The sequence below is a fragment of the Notothenia rossii genome, assembly GCF_949606895.1.
Source record: "Notothenia rossii genome assembly, chromosome: 7".
NCBI classification, from domain to species: Eukaryota; Metazoa; Chordata; class Actinopteri; order Perciformes; family Nototheniidae; genus Notothenia; species Notothenia rossii.
Window position 1 is genome coordinate 75,782,017 of NC_136905.1, and position 15,328 is coordinate 75,797,344.

Sequence of the window (15,328 nt, forward strand, 5' to 3'; positions counted from 1 at the left end):
CTGAGCTTGCAGTTTTAATAATGAATAAAGTCGAGTGTGTAGAAACTTGCTGTGTGTGCATTCATGCATACATTGTGGTCCTAGAATATAATATGAATTCTAGAAATGTGTTTTTGTATCGGTCCAGCAGTCCAACATACCAAAATCTATTTCTTAGTATAGAAAACATACAAACAGCATGTTTAAGAAATGTATAAAATATGTCAACTTGTGTTTAGCATTAAAGTAGCATTAAAGTCCTAAAATTGCACCATGAAGAGAAGTCCTATCCTCTCACTACACTCAAGTGGTCTTGGTAGTTTATACTTGATCAAATAATTATTGTAATTCAATATTTTTCAGAAGATTGTAAACACAATGTAACATATTATTAAATAATGAAATATGTGTAAACCTACTTGGCAATACATTCTGATGTATATGGTGCTTTACACAGTACTCAAACACACTTAAATCAAAGCCAATTATATAATCCTGGATTGAACTGCTGAATTAGAATCACATTGGATAATTAGTGTGTCAGTAAATATACAGTGTGGGTGTCCAAATGATTGTGAGCTTTGAAGTGTATGGCTGTCTTGTACTGTACGTGCCTATTGGGAGACATTTGGAAACATTTACTGTGCATGTGTCTGTGTGTGCGCCTGGTGGACCGCGGGGAGTCGGCAGGAGCATTAGGGACGAGGTGCAGCAGAGAGGAGAACAAGCCATCCATGCACACAGTCTCATTTCCCTCCCCTCCTCCCTGTCTGGTAAATAATACATCGCTAAAGTTCAGAGGAAAAAGTAACTTTTTTTCTTTCTTCCGGTGTTTGTCCCTCCGGAGAAGTCGGATCTGCATTAAAGAAAGACGAGGGAAGATTTCCTCTAGTTGTTCCAGAAAAGAGGAAAACGAACACGCTCTTAAAAGACTGAGTCCACATGCTGTCCTTCTAATGCCGCAGCAGTATGTGATTGTGTGTGATTGATTTCACGGTGTGTGCCAGAACAATTACTTGGTTAAGGAATGTCTTATTATTACATTACATTACATGCTTTTATCCAAAGCGACTTACATACTAAATACTGTGGACAATCCCCTAAGGAGCCATTTGGGGTGAAGTGTCTCAGGGACACAACGACAGGCTGACTGCAGTGGGGTTTGAACCTGTGCTCTCCTGATAAGAAAACCAACTCACTATCCACTGCGCCACACGCCGCCTCATTGATCCAGCAAATCAATACAAATGGAAGCAAGGGCGCTGGGCAGTATTACCTAGGGAGAGTTTCCCTCACTCTCTCAGGACTGTTTGTGAGCCATGTGGGCGGAAAGCAAAAGGCTGTGATAACACGTTACATGTTCACACAGTATGTGCACAGTGCAGTATATCACATGGTATTTTAGTTGTGAATTTAATCTAAAGCGACTTACATTAACTTCAATACCCAGACATGACTGCAGGAGCAATTCTTTGGTTCTTCACTTCAACATGTTGACTGTGGGGTGTCGGATCGAACGGCTGACACTTATTTACTCCCTGCACATACAGTATGTGTGTACAAGTCACTTTGGAGAGGACCACTAATTACTCTGATCATTTAAAAGAACGTAAATAGTTTTAAAGGCCTGTGGACTTGTTGTTTTGTAAGCTAAGATTGGTCCAACAGCTCTTGTTTTTTTGTTTATGGCCTTGAGAAATTCTCACGGACCCTTGCTGAATAACGTGGACAATAATGCATGCATCATAATAAAAGATGAAGGTTTCCTGTGGCCAAGCTAAAAAAAAATCGTTTTTGATTAAAAATGACTCATGATGAGTGCAGTCCAAAAATATCCAAGCATACAAACACATAAAAAAACTTACACCAGATAGAGTCCCAAACATGGTCAGGGTGGAAGTTGCCCTGACTCTGTCTGTGGGCAGATTTCCCACAAAATCCCTTTGGTTAAGGTCCGAAACCAGAATCAGAAATAATGTATTCGTCCCTCAACTCGAGACATGTACAGCGTTAATACATTTATAGAACAAATATCAAATAAGTACAAATCTTTGGTTAAAGAAATACGTTCCTGCAAAGGGAACATATAAAGGTATTTAAATAACAATCAGAAATGAACATTTTGAAACTCTAAAGAAATAATGTGTTGATTGTACATAACAGTAATAATTGCACAAAGTTGTTTAGGAAAACACTAGTGTTTCAGTTAAACAATAATAAACACTTAAGCCATCTTATTGTATTCAAACCAAATCCTTTGAATAACCCTTGATTCGAGTGCCTAAACATAATCATAAAGAACAATGTGCTTTGATTCAAGTACATGTTTGCAGGATCAAATATTTTGGTGGGAAGCATCTTACTTTAAGAGGTAAAAAAAGCCTTAATATCCACTGGGGTTACATGCAGACGCTCCCTCTGTAAACTCAGTAGATTGTATCTCATCTTGCTCTCGTGTTTCCTGCCCGGCAGTCTCTCTCTCTCCGTTTCTATTTTTAGCAGCTTCATGATACGAGCTGGTTCCACGTCTGCCAGAACAGAGCTTTAGCTGCACCCCCCCCAACCCCCCCCCGCCCACCCAACCCCCCCTTCACCGCCACTCGGTCCTATTGTTATTTCATGTTATCATGTATTGCAGTCAATAGTCAGATCCAGCAGTCCAGCTAAGATCATTTAATCATTTAATTGTGTGTGTGTGTGTGTGTGTGTGTGTGTGTGTGTGTGTGTGTGTGTGTGTGTGTGTGTGTGTGTGTGTGTGTGTGTGTGTGTGTGTGTGTGTGTGTGTGTGTGTGTGTGTGTGTGTGTGTGTGTGTGTGTGTGTGTGTGTGTGTGTGTGTGTGTGTGTGTGTGTGTGTGTGTGTGTGTGTGTGTGTGTGTGTGTGTGTGTGTGTGTGTGTGTGTGTGTGTGAACTACAACTCAATGGAACAAATGTAATCATGTGCAGGATTGAGTGCTCCCACACACATATCGTGTTCACGTTCACACGCACACACACACACACACACACACACACACACACACACACACACTATTTTGCCCCTCCAGCATTCAGGATTAAACTTCCCACACACTCAGCATGTCTCAGGTATTACCTTCCTTAAACCTGCCATTGTGACGCCCACATGGCCAGAAGCGGCCCTGATTCTGGCCTGGGAGATTTACTGCATGTTATAGTCTTTTCTCTCTTTCTCTATGTACGGTACTCTTGTTGCCTCTCTGCCTCTATAGAATTCAGGAATAGGTAAAAATGTGAACTAAATGGGCTTCATCCCACTCGTGTTCCAAATGGGGTCTTTTTTACAGTGTTTATATTGTACTACATACTTAGTTTCTATCAGCTGTCAGCACTATAAAACGCGCTATTTAAACGTCATGATTTATTATTCTTATAGTTATTAGTTCTTTTTGTGAGTTGGTTTAGACAAAACAGAAACACTTCTGGTGATTCAAATGTAATCAAATGCAGGATTTTTAAATGTCAGAAGGATCATTATGACAATGAAACTTTTAGAATCAAACCTTCAGCATATGTTATCGATAAGATAAAACTCAATTTAACCTTGCTGGATACTAAATGCAAAACAAAGAAGACATTACTGTCACCCCTGACCTCCTCTTTCAGAAACATTGCTGCCTTACGCCATTTTCAAGCTTCTTTATTCTTCTTCTTCCATATAGATGATAACTAACACGGTCACGAGAGGTTCTTGTCAGTTAGCAATACTCATATTAAGATTTAAAGCTTTTAAACACAACTATGCTGTCGTCTTTGTTGGAAGTCAGACTGAATTTGTCTACTACCTGTCAACTGAAAACATACTCCAGATTCGTCTTACTGTTTTAAATGCAATCTTTGCCCACATCTTGACCTGCGTACCGGCTTCAGCCCCCTCAGATTCCTCCGCGGTCTCTGACACCTGTAAGCCTGTCCATTGATTTTTGAATTACATAAACACATACTGTAACTCAAGCACCCATGTCTGCATTTGGATCCTGTTTTCCCCGCTGCCTGTTATTAGAGCTGTTAAACCTCCACCTCCTGCTGCCGCCAACCATTTTGTTATTGCATGAAAGCAAAAAGCGCCTGCATCGCGGTTCGATCATGTTTTATTAGTGAGAGTACTCCGTATAATTCACACAGTTTGATGGACTGAGGGTTGCCAGCTGCAGATCGGAGTGTTTGGATGTGTTTCAGTGTGCTGAGCTGGCTTTGGCTTCATGCAGCCGCACTGCTGTTAATTATATAAAAACCATGTTTCCTCACATCACAGCCTGCAGAGTAAGCTGAGTTAGCACAGCTTTTGATTCTCATATTTGTCAAAATGAGCCAGATGAGCACAAACTCTTCCTTTTACCTAAATGATGAGAGATCTTGACACCCAGCATGCACTGCAGCAACATTGAATTTGATAAACTCATGGGGATATACATTTTTTACTTGGGAAAATAAGCATTTTGGGGTTTCACAGGAAAAGTGGCACCTGTTTGTTTTGTTGACATATGGAGGACGTGGAAAACAATGTGTGAACTCAACATATCATCACCTTGTATACAAACCTTTTGTATTGAACGTGTTAGAAAGCATTTCCTTCACATAGCAGTTACAGAGAAACTTGACGAATACAAGTTAGATATTCACTCCCATTTTGTTCTGTGCTTGGTCTCCACCAACTTCCAAATAAATGATACCTCTTAAGCTGCTTAATACTCCACTATTCTCTCCAGCTTGTCTCTAACTTCTGCTGTTTGCTCCTAAGTAGTGTTAAGTAGCTTTTAAGAGCTTTTTAACAAAAAAGGACACTACTGTATGAAAGTGGTGGGATTGGACCTGAAGAGGAAAGTTGTGGGCCGGACAGATAAACATTGATCTGAATGTCATCGTAAGGCGCTGTGAAGATGAGGTTGAAGTTATTTTAAATTGGACTGTAGATACATTGTTGGAATACAAATAAATATTACAAGTGATTTTAGAATCATCGGATTTGATTTTACTTGTTTTACATGCATCAAACAATCTGAAAGATTATAACTTAAACTATAAACTTCAAACCTGTAGCCCTCCTGTTCAATCCCACTCCAGTCAGACCGACTCCTTATCTTCTGCTTTAGGCTAAAAACTTATTTCATAAAAAAATGTGAGGCCTTTTCGCCCGATCTTCCTCCATACCCACTTCAATATCAACTCAAAAGGAAAAAGTCAATGTATCTGTTTTTTTTCCTCCTTTCTGAAGTCTGGATTGTTCTCCTTTTTTTAGACTTTTCTCTTCAATCAAACAAGCCTGGAGTTAAAAAACGGACTGTTGCAAAGTGAGGTTTTAAAAAATACCATATTCTCTTTTTCTTAATGTAACTTACTGTGTTTAAAACCTACAACCATGGCAAAATAGGATTTCTCCCCAGAACCAATGATGACCCAAAACTCAATACCTCATTACCATAATGAAACATTTAATAAATATTAGCGCATCAAAGGAGTTAAAAGTCATTTTCGCTTTTTGAGGTGGAAGTGACAGAAGCCATTACTCATTCTGGTTCAGTTCCCATCTTTTAATCTAAATGTTATGACCTTGTGTGTCATCTCTGTTCAGACCATCTTTATGAACCTCTGAGCTTACTAAGATTGTGTCATTTTTTTCTACTGATTAATTCCGCTGCTGTTAAAGTTCACCGAAGTATTTTTAGATGAACTTCATAAGCATAGAGTTATACAGTGGTGTCATTGTTGTAGGCGTACCTGTATGTTAGCATCGTTAGGGCTTACTCACCAAAAGGCCATGGGATCTTTGATAGTTTAAGTATATGATGACACAACAGTTCACAATGTGTTTTTCCTTCCTGTCTGAAGCCTCCGCAGAAATAAACGTGTCTCAGGTTTCTCTCTGCTCTGTAGATCGGTGTTTTTCTGGTTAATCCGAATGTGAACCGTTACACAAAGAAGTCACGCTCCTCTCTAATGGGCCCGTCATTCCTGCGTCTCTCTCTCTCTCTCTCTCTCTCTCTCTCTCTACATTCACACACAGCCGCTTCCTGCCGGACGATTACGGTGATGAATGAGTGATGGAGAGCGCCGGCAGCTCTGCATAAACAACAAACCATAAAATAAAAAAAGGAGACGGTGCACAGAGAGAGTGATGGAGGAGAGGGACATCAGCTGAGGACACTTCAAATAAAAGTGCTCACAGACCAGAGGCTGGATGTAATCACGATCCAAAGTGCTTAGCAGCGACTTCCGCACACATTTCATACTGAGATTATTAGATAAGAATTTAGAAATCATCCTCGATCACTTTGTGGCCATAATATTATATATTTATTTTCCTCTCTTTCTCTTTTTGTTTATTTCCTCACGCCATTCTTCATTGTAACACATTTCTCTAGTGTGCAAATACAGCAAGTATGATACTGCCTCTGATTTTTAAATTAGAAATACACTTAAAGGGGCCCTATTGTGCTTTTGAGGGGTTTCCCTTTCCTTTAGTGTGTGTGTGTGTGTGTGTGTGTGTGTGTGTGTGTGTGTGTGTGTGTGTGTGTGTGTGTGTGTGTGTGTGTGTGTGTGTGTGTGTGTGTGTGTGTGTGTGTGTGTGTGTGTGTGTGTGTGTGTGTGTGTGTGTGTGTGTGTGTGTGTGTGTGTGTGTGTGTGTGTGTGTGTGTGTGTGTGTGCAAATGGTCTGCAAAGGCTAAATAAAGAATAGTTGTGCCAAAAGCTAAAAAGTGGCATCTTGTGAAGTGATGCATGCTCTTCTGCTTCATAGTGTGAAGTGTTTTGCCCGACTGAGTCTTCTTCCTTTAACCAGAGATAAGAGCATGTAGGTATTAAAATAAAAAGAAGCAGCATGTTTACACTCTTGTTTTCTGCTCTCTCAGCCTCAGACCGCTGTGGGCGCAGATGAGCTCCAACCAAAAATCTATTTTTGTCCCAGACTTCAAAGCCAAAAATAGTTCCAATATAAACTGGATTCTTGCGTTGGTAAAGCCCTTTCCCCATAATGAGAGCACCAGCTACAGACAGAACAAATTACACATTGTGTTTACGAGCTGCCTGGATGTACGTCAGGTCTGTTTAAATATTCAAGAGCAGTGTCTGGGTTTATTTAGAGTTTCACAGAGTGACGCTGGTTGGGCTGAGTAATTTGTTCATTTCATCCCCGCTATGATATGAGATATGTTTTAAAATGTTCCTCTATTTTTGTGTCTATTCGTCTAATAGCTCCATTTAATTATTCTATACATTATCTGTATGAATCTGGCAATACTTAAGATTCTGACCAAGCACTTTGAGAGCTATAAGAGCAACATTACTTTATTGCTAAAGATAATTATTTAATTCTAACTCACTTTAGCTCTCTATAAATGTTTTATTTGATGTATGTGTCGTTTTGGCACCAAAAAGGAAGAAACACTAGATCTGAGCCATAATATCCTGTCACAGTCTACCCTCTGCAGCCGCTTAATGTTCATTTTAAAGGAGACCTATCATGCTATATTTGAATAATATATTGTAGGGCCATAACTATATAAGGTATATTTATACGTTTTTTTTTTCAAAATACCAAACAGATCATGCATTTTAGCCATGCCTCATTTCGCTCTATTTTGCTCTCCTCCACCCTGTCTTTGCATGCGCTGCAGCTGACCACGCCCCCCTGCAAAGGAGGGGGCGAGTTATGAGTGTCATGTTCCCATGCTGTTACCATGCCACGGCAACCTCTCATTCCCCTGATTGGTGGAGATTTGGCCATATAGGCGGAGCTCCTCGTCACTGACATCACACTATTTTCAAATCTGTATCAGTCTGTATCAGATCCATTGCAGCCCCGTTTTTAGAGATTTGGGTATGGAGGAAAAGAGAGGGTTGTGTTTTCTGACACTTGGTGAGTTCCCTGACACACCAGGGACACATATTCTTATATAAAAGACGTACAAAAGTGCATTTTGCATGATAGGTCCCCTTTAAATGTATATATCGCAAGTGTCATAGTTTGTAGCACAGGAATTGAATTTGGTCTTTAACCTTTTAAGTTTTCTTTTATAATTTAAAAAAGACAAAAGAGAGAAACAAAACAACAATCTGGTCCATTTGACTGGAAAGACAAATTGCATGTAGGGGAAGGAACTAATCCCTTTAGACATTTTCAAATACAATACCTCCATACAGGTTTACCATCAGTTTCAGCAGAAGGGAAACCATTCTCTTTTGTAATTCCAAATCACATCTTGCCACAATTACAGAAATCCAGGAATATGTTCAAGACCCTGGATCCTTTACAACAAGAGAAAAAGTGTTTTATTTTAATGTAAATCACCTTTTAATTAGATGTCTGGAGTCAAAACCCCCATCTGATTTCTGTATTCTTGTCCCTGATATGATGTTGTTCCTGGGCAAATCCAATTATAAACCTCATTAATTTGATGTCAATTCATTTTTATTCCTACTCCTTTTAAATGACTATGGTTGAAATCCTTTGAGAGAAGCTGTAAAGGAAACATAAAGAGATATGTTTACTCTGGTACAAGACTTTAGGGTCAGCAGGATACTTCTTGCTGACAATCTTAGATCAAAAAATATTATTTTTAAATATATTAAAAGTCTTTGGGGAGCAAGACGGCAGCCTTAGTGTTTACTCTTACAGCCGAAATCCGTTTAGCAGACGCCCTTCGCATAATCATTGAAACAAATTGGTTGAAATAAATTAAGATTTGTAATGCAGTTTTCAGAGGACACAGACAACATATTTCACATATTCAGCAACTTCAAATAAATGATATTAACCATGAATATACAAATCCAAGATCAGCAATAAATTACATCTGTATTTTGTTGGTTTTGAATGACTGAAGCGCAGTGGAGTCTTCAGTCTGTGATGGAAGATGTATAATCTGCTGTCCTGATATCATTGGGGGGCTTTTCCCCCCATTTAGGAGCAATGAGAGCTAACAGGTGTGCTTCTGTTGACAACATGATAATATAATACCATTGTCTTGAAGCAACATTGGGCAGCCACTGGTAACTATAGTGAACGGAGCAAACGAGAGGTGTTAACATCTTGGTTGATCCACCTTTTTATATACAGTACGTTCACAGTATCATTTTTTGTCATTTGGTTTGTTTTATAATCTATCACACGGTTGTGAGTCCTGGAAGAGGATTCCTTTCCTTTACCTCTCCCCGAGGCTTCTAACATTGTCCCCCATTAATTGTGGTATTTCTTTGGGAGTTTTTTCTTGTACGATAAAAGGGGTATAAGGAAAGAGGGTGGTGTATGCTGTACACGCCGTGAAGCCCCCTGAGACAAATGTGTTATTTCTAATATTGAGCGGTATAAATTCAATTTGATTGATTTATTGATAGTGTGTGATAACTTGGGGAGGCTGTTGGTCTCAGATAAGCACATTTCAAGGATTAAATCAGGACAAATTGAAGCACTTATAGCCTAAAGTAGTTGTTTTAATCTCACATTTATCTGACTGGCTCTTTTCGAAAGGGTGGTCTAGGATGGTGTTTTAGTTGGATATGTTTTTGTGGTCCTTCTGTTTGGGGTGGAGCCAATCCCCTCCAGGCTCTGCATGCTAATGTTTCTCCATAAGCATGTGCATCCTCACATCTGCATTAGGATCTCACCGGAGAACGCTGCTGCACTCTCAGGAGAGTGTGAGGTTAACTATAAAGGGACCACGCTGATTTAATGCACTGTGGCTCTCAGATAACCTCTGCACTGTTGAACTCAAAGAGAGAAGCGTGGGAGGGTGATCTGCTAACGGCAGTACATATTCTGTGCTTTAAAGCTGGTGATCACAACTAAAGATGTACTATATAACTGAAAAATAAAGATAAAACTCACGGAAAGACAACACACATTTTGGGTAAAAACATTTGATGTTCCTGTTTTCCAACTGGGACAACCTGGTAGTCTGCTACTTTTTAGACGAACACAAGTTTTATGTTTTTGTTTTGAGTCAATTTCACAAACACACACAAAAACGGTGCTTTGCTCTTTATTGGCTATATTTCAAAAACACTTGGAGGACGCAGGTGTGCACAAGCTGCCAGGAAGCAGCTGTTACACATCCACTGCTTCCACTGCAAATGTTTCAAGCCATTTTAAGATGACACAGACATAGCAACATTATACAAAGCTATCAATGTCAATCTATTGACATTGTAGAAAAGCCCACAAAATAAATAACTTTAACAAGCACAAGGGGCAAAGCTTGAAAATATGGAGTGGCATTTTAAAAGATGTCAATAATGGTCATTAGCTTTTAGCCAGCATTTAAACAGATTCTGAAAATCAGGAGGAAATCAAATTCAAGTGGTTTCACTGCTGGAGATTAATACCCTTCTGATTACTATGAGGCCTGGACTTCCACTTATGCCAGTGTTCAATAGTGTAACCTAATTACATAACCTATTCAGCTCAAAGAGCTATTAAATGAACTTTGCGTTATGTCATCAGGAAGTTCTTACAATTGATGATGTGATTAATCAATGCAGGCATAATGTCACCTCAAACTTTCAATTCGAAAGGCCTTAATACGCGATGCTGATTTAATATAGCTCCTTATAATCTCTGTAGTAATCATATACTGCGTTAATATGACAGCTGTTCATCCGAGTGTATCTTTAGCAGCCATTTATCTCTCTCACCACCTCTTATGACTCCTCACTTCTCAGACGCTAACGAGAAAGAGAGCCATTCAGAAGCATTAGTCATAACTCTGTGTTATTCTGTGAATGTGTCACGCAGGACTTCAGACTGTGAATGAGACCATATGTTGAGCAGAAGGATGGAATAATTGGGTCAGAAGAAAGTAGGCTGAATGCAAGAAATGTGTCAGGCCATTCAACCAGGAGCCACGTGGTCAAAGCTCTCATCGCGCGGAGCTTAAAGACGCGTCGCGCTGTCAACAATAACTGCAATGCCAATTTTTTTTTTTATGACTTTTTTAAAACCACTGGCCGCCAATTCTATAAAGGGATGGATCCGAGTGAAATATAGTTGGTCTAATGTATCAGGAAAAGTTTATTTTCAATTGAGAGAAAGCACTTTCTCTGATCAACCCGCTGCCCTACCCTTGTGCAGATATTGTAGAAATTGGATCTATCGAATTGGAAATACAAATCTGGGTTTTTGCAGTCATTCAGTACTCTTTCTATACTCGGTTCTAAATAGTATTTGTGAGGTTCAAGAGGTGAAACAGTTGCAAGTCCAGTAGTATCAAATCCATTCAGTGCTTACAGTGAAACCTCCCCTAAAACACCTTTTATCCCTTATAGTGGAGCTTCTGATTATTTTCAATTATTTCTTCTTCAGTGCTTCTACTCCAAGTACAGAAAATACTCTAGGTGCTTCCACTTCATCTTTTAATGCTTATAAACCCTTTTTAAAATCTCCTTGTTATACTTCTATTTAAAACATCAGACGATATGAATTGTTTGAAATGCATTTTTCAAACAAATTATAACTTCTCCGAGAAAATGTACATTTCATATAATAAATTAACTTTTTAGTGAAAATAAATTAAAGGGGCCCTATTGCTTTTTGGGGTTTTCCCTTTCCTCTAAAGTGTTATATACTATAGGTTATGGTCCATCTAAAATCCCATAGTTCCTCCAGAGGGAGTTTCTCTACGTTTTTTTGATACGCTGGAGTGCTCTTCACTTGACTGTTGAGATTGTTGTTGCCATGATACCATGAAGTCGCTGAAGTTAATTCAAAGTGATGGTTAGTTAATGAAGGTTCATTGTATTTGATCGAGTAACATCAGCATCATCGGCTCACTTGTGACAGATTCTTGTTTTGATTTATACACAAAGACAGTAGACTCTTTGTTCTCTTCAGACAAGCGGGAAAAAGAAACCCACTGGTGCAAACTTTTAAATGACTCAAACCACAGTCTACTTGTCATAGTTAATTAAATTAAAAGTGTTTATGTTACCGGTTATGCCTGCAGGCAGCCACGGAGATTTGATGATAAACTACAGAGAGGAGACTTTACTTGGCTTAGGGTCTCTCAGCAGCAGTGGCTGTATGAGCAGGAAGTGGAGATAAATGAAAGCAGAGTTTGGGAGGTAAAGTGGTCGTTTGGTAGATTATCGATGGACAGCAAGGTGTGCAACTCCCGTGCCTTTTGTCTGTAATTCCAAGATTGATTCAGCTTCCCAGTTACTGGGAGCCTTATCATTTTAACTAAGAATAACACTTGAATCAACAATAGGAGGGCTGGGTGCCTGCCTGACAGCCATTCATTCCCAATGTAATTAGTGTGTAAGCGGAGCCAGGAGAGAGTGGCGCCAGACGCGCTGAATAATACAGGGGGGGGGTGTAGAGCGCTGATGGATAATTCAACATGGATCTCCAGAAGACAGTACCTGAGTGTACTGCTAAGGAATTCCTGTGAATGTGCTCAAGTAGAGAAAGTCTGACAGATTTTCATAATAACAAATATTCATTTGTCTCTCACTCTTTTAGGGAAAATCCTTTATCTCCCATGATTAATGTGCAATGCTGAGCGTAGAAAGCGGGAGATAGAATTATTATTCATAGTATTTATATAAAAGTTTTCTGATAAGCGCCATGTTGTTCTTTCCCCTGCAGATAATTTTCCGCAAAATCAGTGACGTGAAGAAGGAGGAAGAGGAGAGGCAGCGGGCGAAGAACGAGGTGCAGCTCACCATCCCGCAGGACCACCCAGTCCGGAAGCTGTTCCAGAAGTTCAAGCAGCAGAAGGAGCTGCGCAGCCAGGGGGCGACGGCCACCTCACAGCTGGACGTGGAGAAGAACCAGCTGCAGGTGGAGCAGCACCAGCAGCACCTGCACCCCCACAGCCTGCAGCTGGGCCACTCCAGCCTGCAGCACTCCCTGCCGCTCAGCCTGCAGCGCCCCCCCTCCTCCCTGCAGAACGGCGCTCTGCTCAGCAGCAGCGTGCTGACGGTGTCTCAGGTCACGCCCATGCACAGCTCGCTGGTGTACGGCGATCCCCCCATAAAGCAGAACAACTGTGACATCATGGAGCTGAAGCCCAGTGCCGGGGGGGCTGCAGGGGAGCAGACTGTCAGGGTGAAAGTCAGCACCAGCCCCGCGCTGACCAAACCCGTGGTGAAAGCCAGCGCGTGGATGCGTCTGAGAAGCAACGCAGCGCCAGTGGAGCCCAGGAAGGAGGGGCTTAACAACAAGGCTGTTTCCGTGGAGATGCTCTCTCAGGAGGGCAAAGGTCAGGAAGCAGGAGGCGGCGGGGGTGTAGAGGAGGACGGGGTGTCCAGCAACAATCCGCTCCGAAAGACAGACTCATGTGACAGCGGTATTACGAAAAGTGAGCTGCGGATAGACAGGGCGGGGGAGGCACGGACCCCCGCTGCCATCTCCCCCCTCCTCCACAGCCCTCTGCCCGGGGGGGCGGGTTCCCCTCACCCTTTCTGCCCCATCCCGGAGCAGGCCCTGCAGGCGGCGCTGCACGAGACGCGGCTGGAGCTCCGGGGGGACATCCAGATTCTGGGGGGCCGGCTGGGCGCTCTAGAGGGTCAGGTGGCCGAGATCATCAAACTGCTGTCGGACAAGAAGAGACCGACCCCCGAGAGGCCGTTGGCACACAACACACCCAAAACCAAAATACAACGTCAGGACATTTTCACCGTTTCTAGGCCTGTTTCTCCGGACTCAGAGAAGGACGAGGGGCTCTGAAGGGGGCTCACCCAGTGGTGTACCGGAGACAACACTGATCACATGGCACATTGTTCTACTATGATCACGTTTATCCATTTTTGGGCATCAGTTACGCCACTGGTCGTAATCCTCCGAGGTTAAAGTTTCTAACATTTGCACACTAACTTTTATCTCCGGGTCGAGTGAGAGTCCTCTCTCCGTACTGACCTGGGTCCCGTTTTTGTGATTGTACATACCTCTTAATGCATGTCCAGCTGGATTCTGGCCTGCAAAAAGAAACAACTACTGATCGTACTTACTATACGCCTGTATATTATGCAGTTGACTGCATGCAAATCTAATTTAAAGAGACATTTTATTGAGCTGCACTGTACATACGAATATTTTTCATTGGTAATTTACTATGTGGACATTCAGGGTTGCTTACAGGTAGCACTATAGACATTGAGTAACAAAGGGGTTTACTGGCAGAGGGATTGTGCATGGATTATTTATAAATAGAGGAATCGAAATGGGATTGTTTTTTTTTCTTTGCCTGTGAAATGATTCTGCTTTCGCCTCACCCTCCTAAGAACACAAATGTGAGGATGAGCAACACTTAAGTGGAATTTTCTGGTATGTTTTATATTATCAAATTTGCTTCTTATAATAATAATAGTAACTGATTTTCTATTTTTGATTACAAAAATGTGGTTGGCCTCAGTTTGATGTCGGGTGAACCCTTAAATGGATATTTTGTTAGGATCCTCCTCGTGTCTATGCATCGCTCAAGTACGCCGAGAGAATATTATATCTTAAGTTATCATGTGTGTGAATGAAGGACTTTCCTCCTCTTTTATTGGTCCATTCCTCTGCATGATTCAGGGATGGCAGAATGCACTTTGGGTAAGGTTTGGTCGACGATGAAGGCTTAGGGAAAATAAACCAGAGTTTAGTTCACATTAAAGATCACTCACAGCACAGAGACATGTAATCCCTCAGCCCCTGCACCACACACGGCAGTCTTAACCAGCGAGCGTCGCTCTGAAGCCCCGCTCTGAAGCCCCGCTCTGAAGCCCCGCTCTGAAGCCCCGCTCTGAAGCCCCGCTCTGAATTCCATTAGCAGCTTCACCGCAAAGAGCTCGAGTAATAAGAAATGGAATACTGTACTTCTTATGATATCAGTTTTCTAAATCTGCATGCAAAAGGAGAAGTTTTATACTGCAGAGTGCATACTTATACATATACATATACAGACACACACACACACACACACACACACACACACACACACACACACACACACACACACACACACACACACACACACACACACACACACACACACACACACACACACATATATACACACACACTCTTCATGCACACAGTGTGGTGGCATCTCTTGATGTGAACCCCAAAGGCCTTTCTTCACAGAAAGGGAGATCAGTCGGTTTTTCTCAGAAGGTTTTTCAGGTCTTGTGAGATTTAGACTCTGTCCTCCCTCACAGTACATTATATCAGCACTCATCATTTGACACACACACACACACACACACACACACACACACACACACACGCAAAATCATATTTAATAAGAATAAGGAAGACCACAGATGCATGGTGGCCATCATGTAAGGTTCAAATTGTTTATAATGAGCGGGTTCATGTCATTCCTGCTTCATTATCTACAGTGTGAGTGAATGGA

General features: G+C 41.4%; 1 protein-coding gene across 2 annotated transcripts in view; it reads left to right on the top strand.

The window, feature by feature from the left end:
• The window catches only part of kcnh5b (potassium voltage-gated channel, subfamily H (eag-related), member 5b), a 142,106-nt gene extending 127,039 nt beyond the window's left edge, over positions 1–15,067 (top strand). For both annotated transcript variants that reach the window (XM_079641236.1, XM_079641237.1), the window contains one exon: positions 12,577–15,067. In XM_079641236.1, coding sequence (XP_079497362.1) covers positions 12,577–13,659 — 1,083 coding nt within the window. In that variant the 3' untranslated portion in view covers positions 13,660–15,067. The remainder of the gene's footprint in view (positions 1–12,576) is intronic.
• The last annotated feature ends 261 nt before the right edge of the window (positions 15,068–15,328 follow it).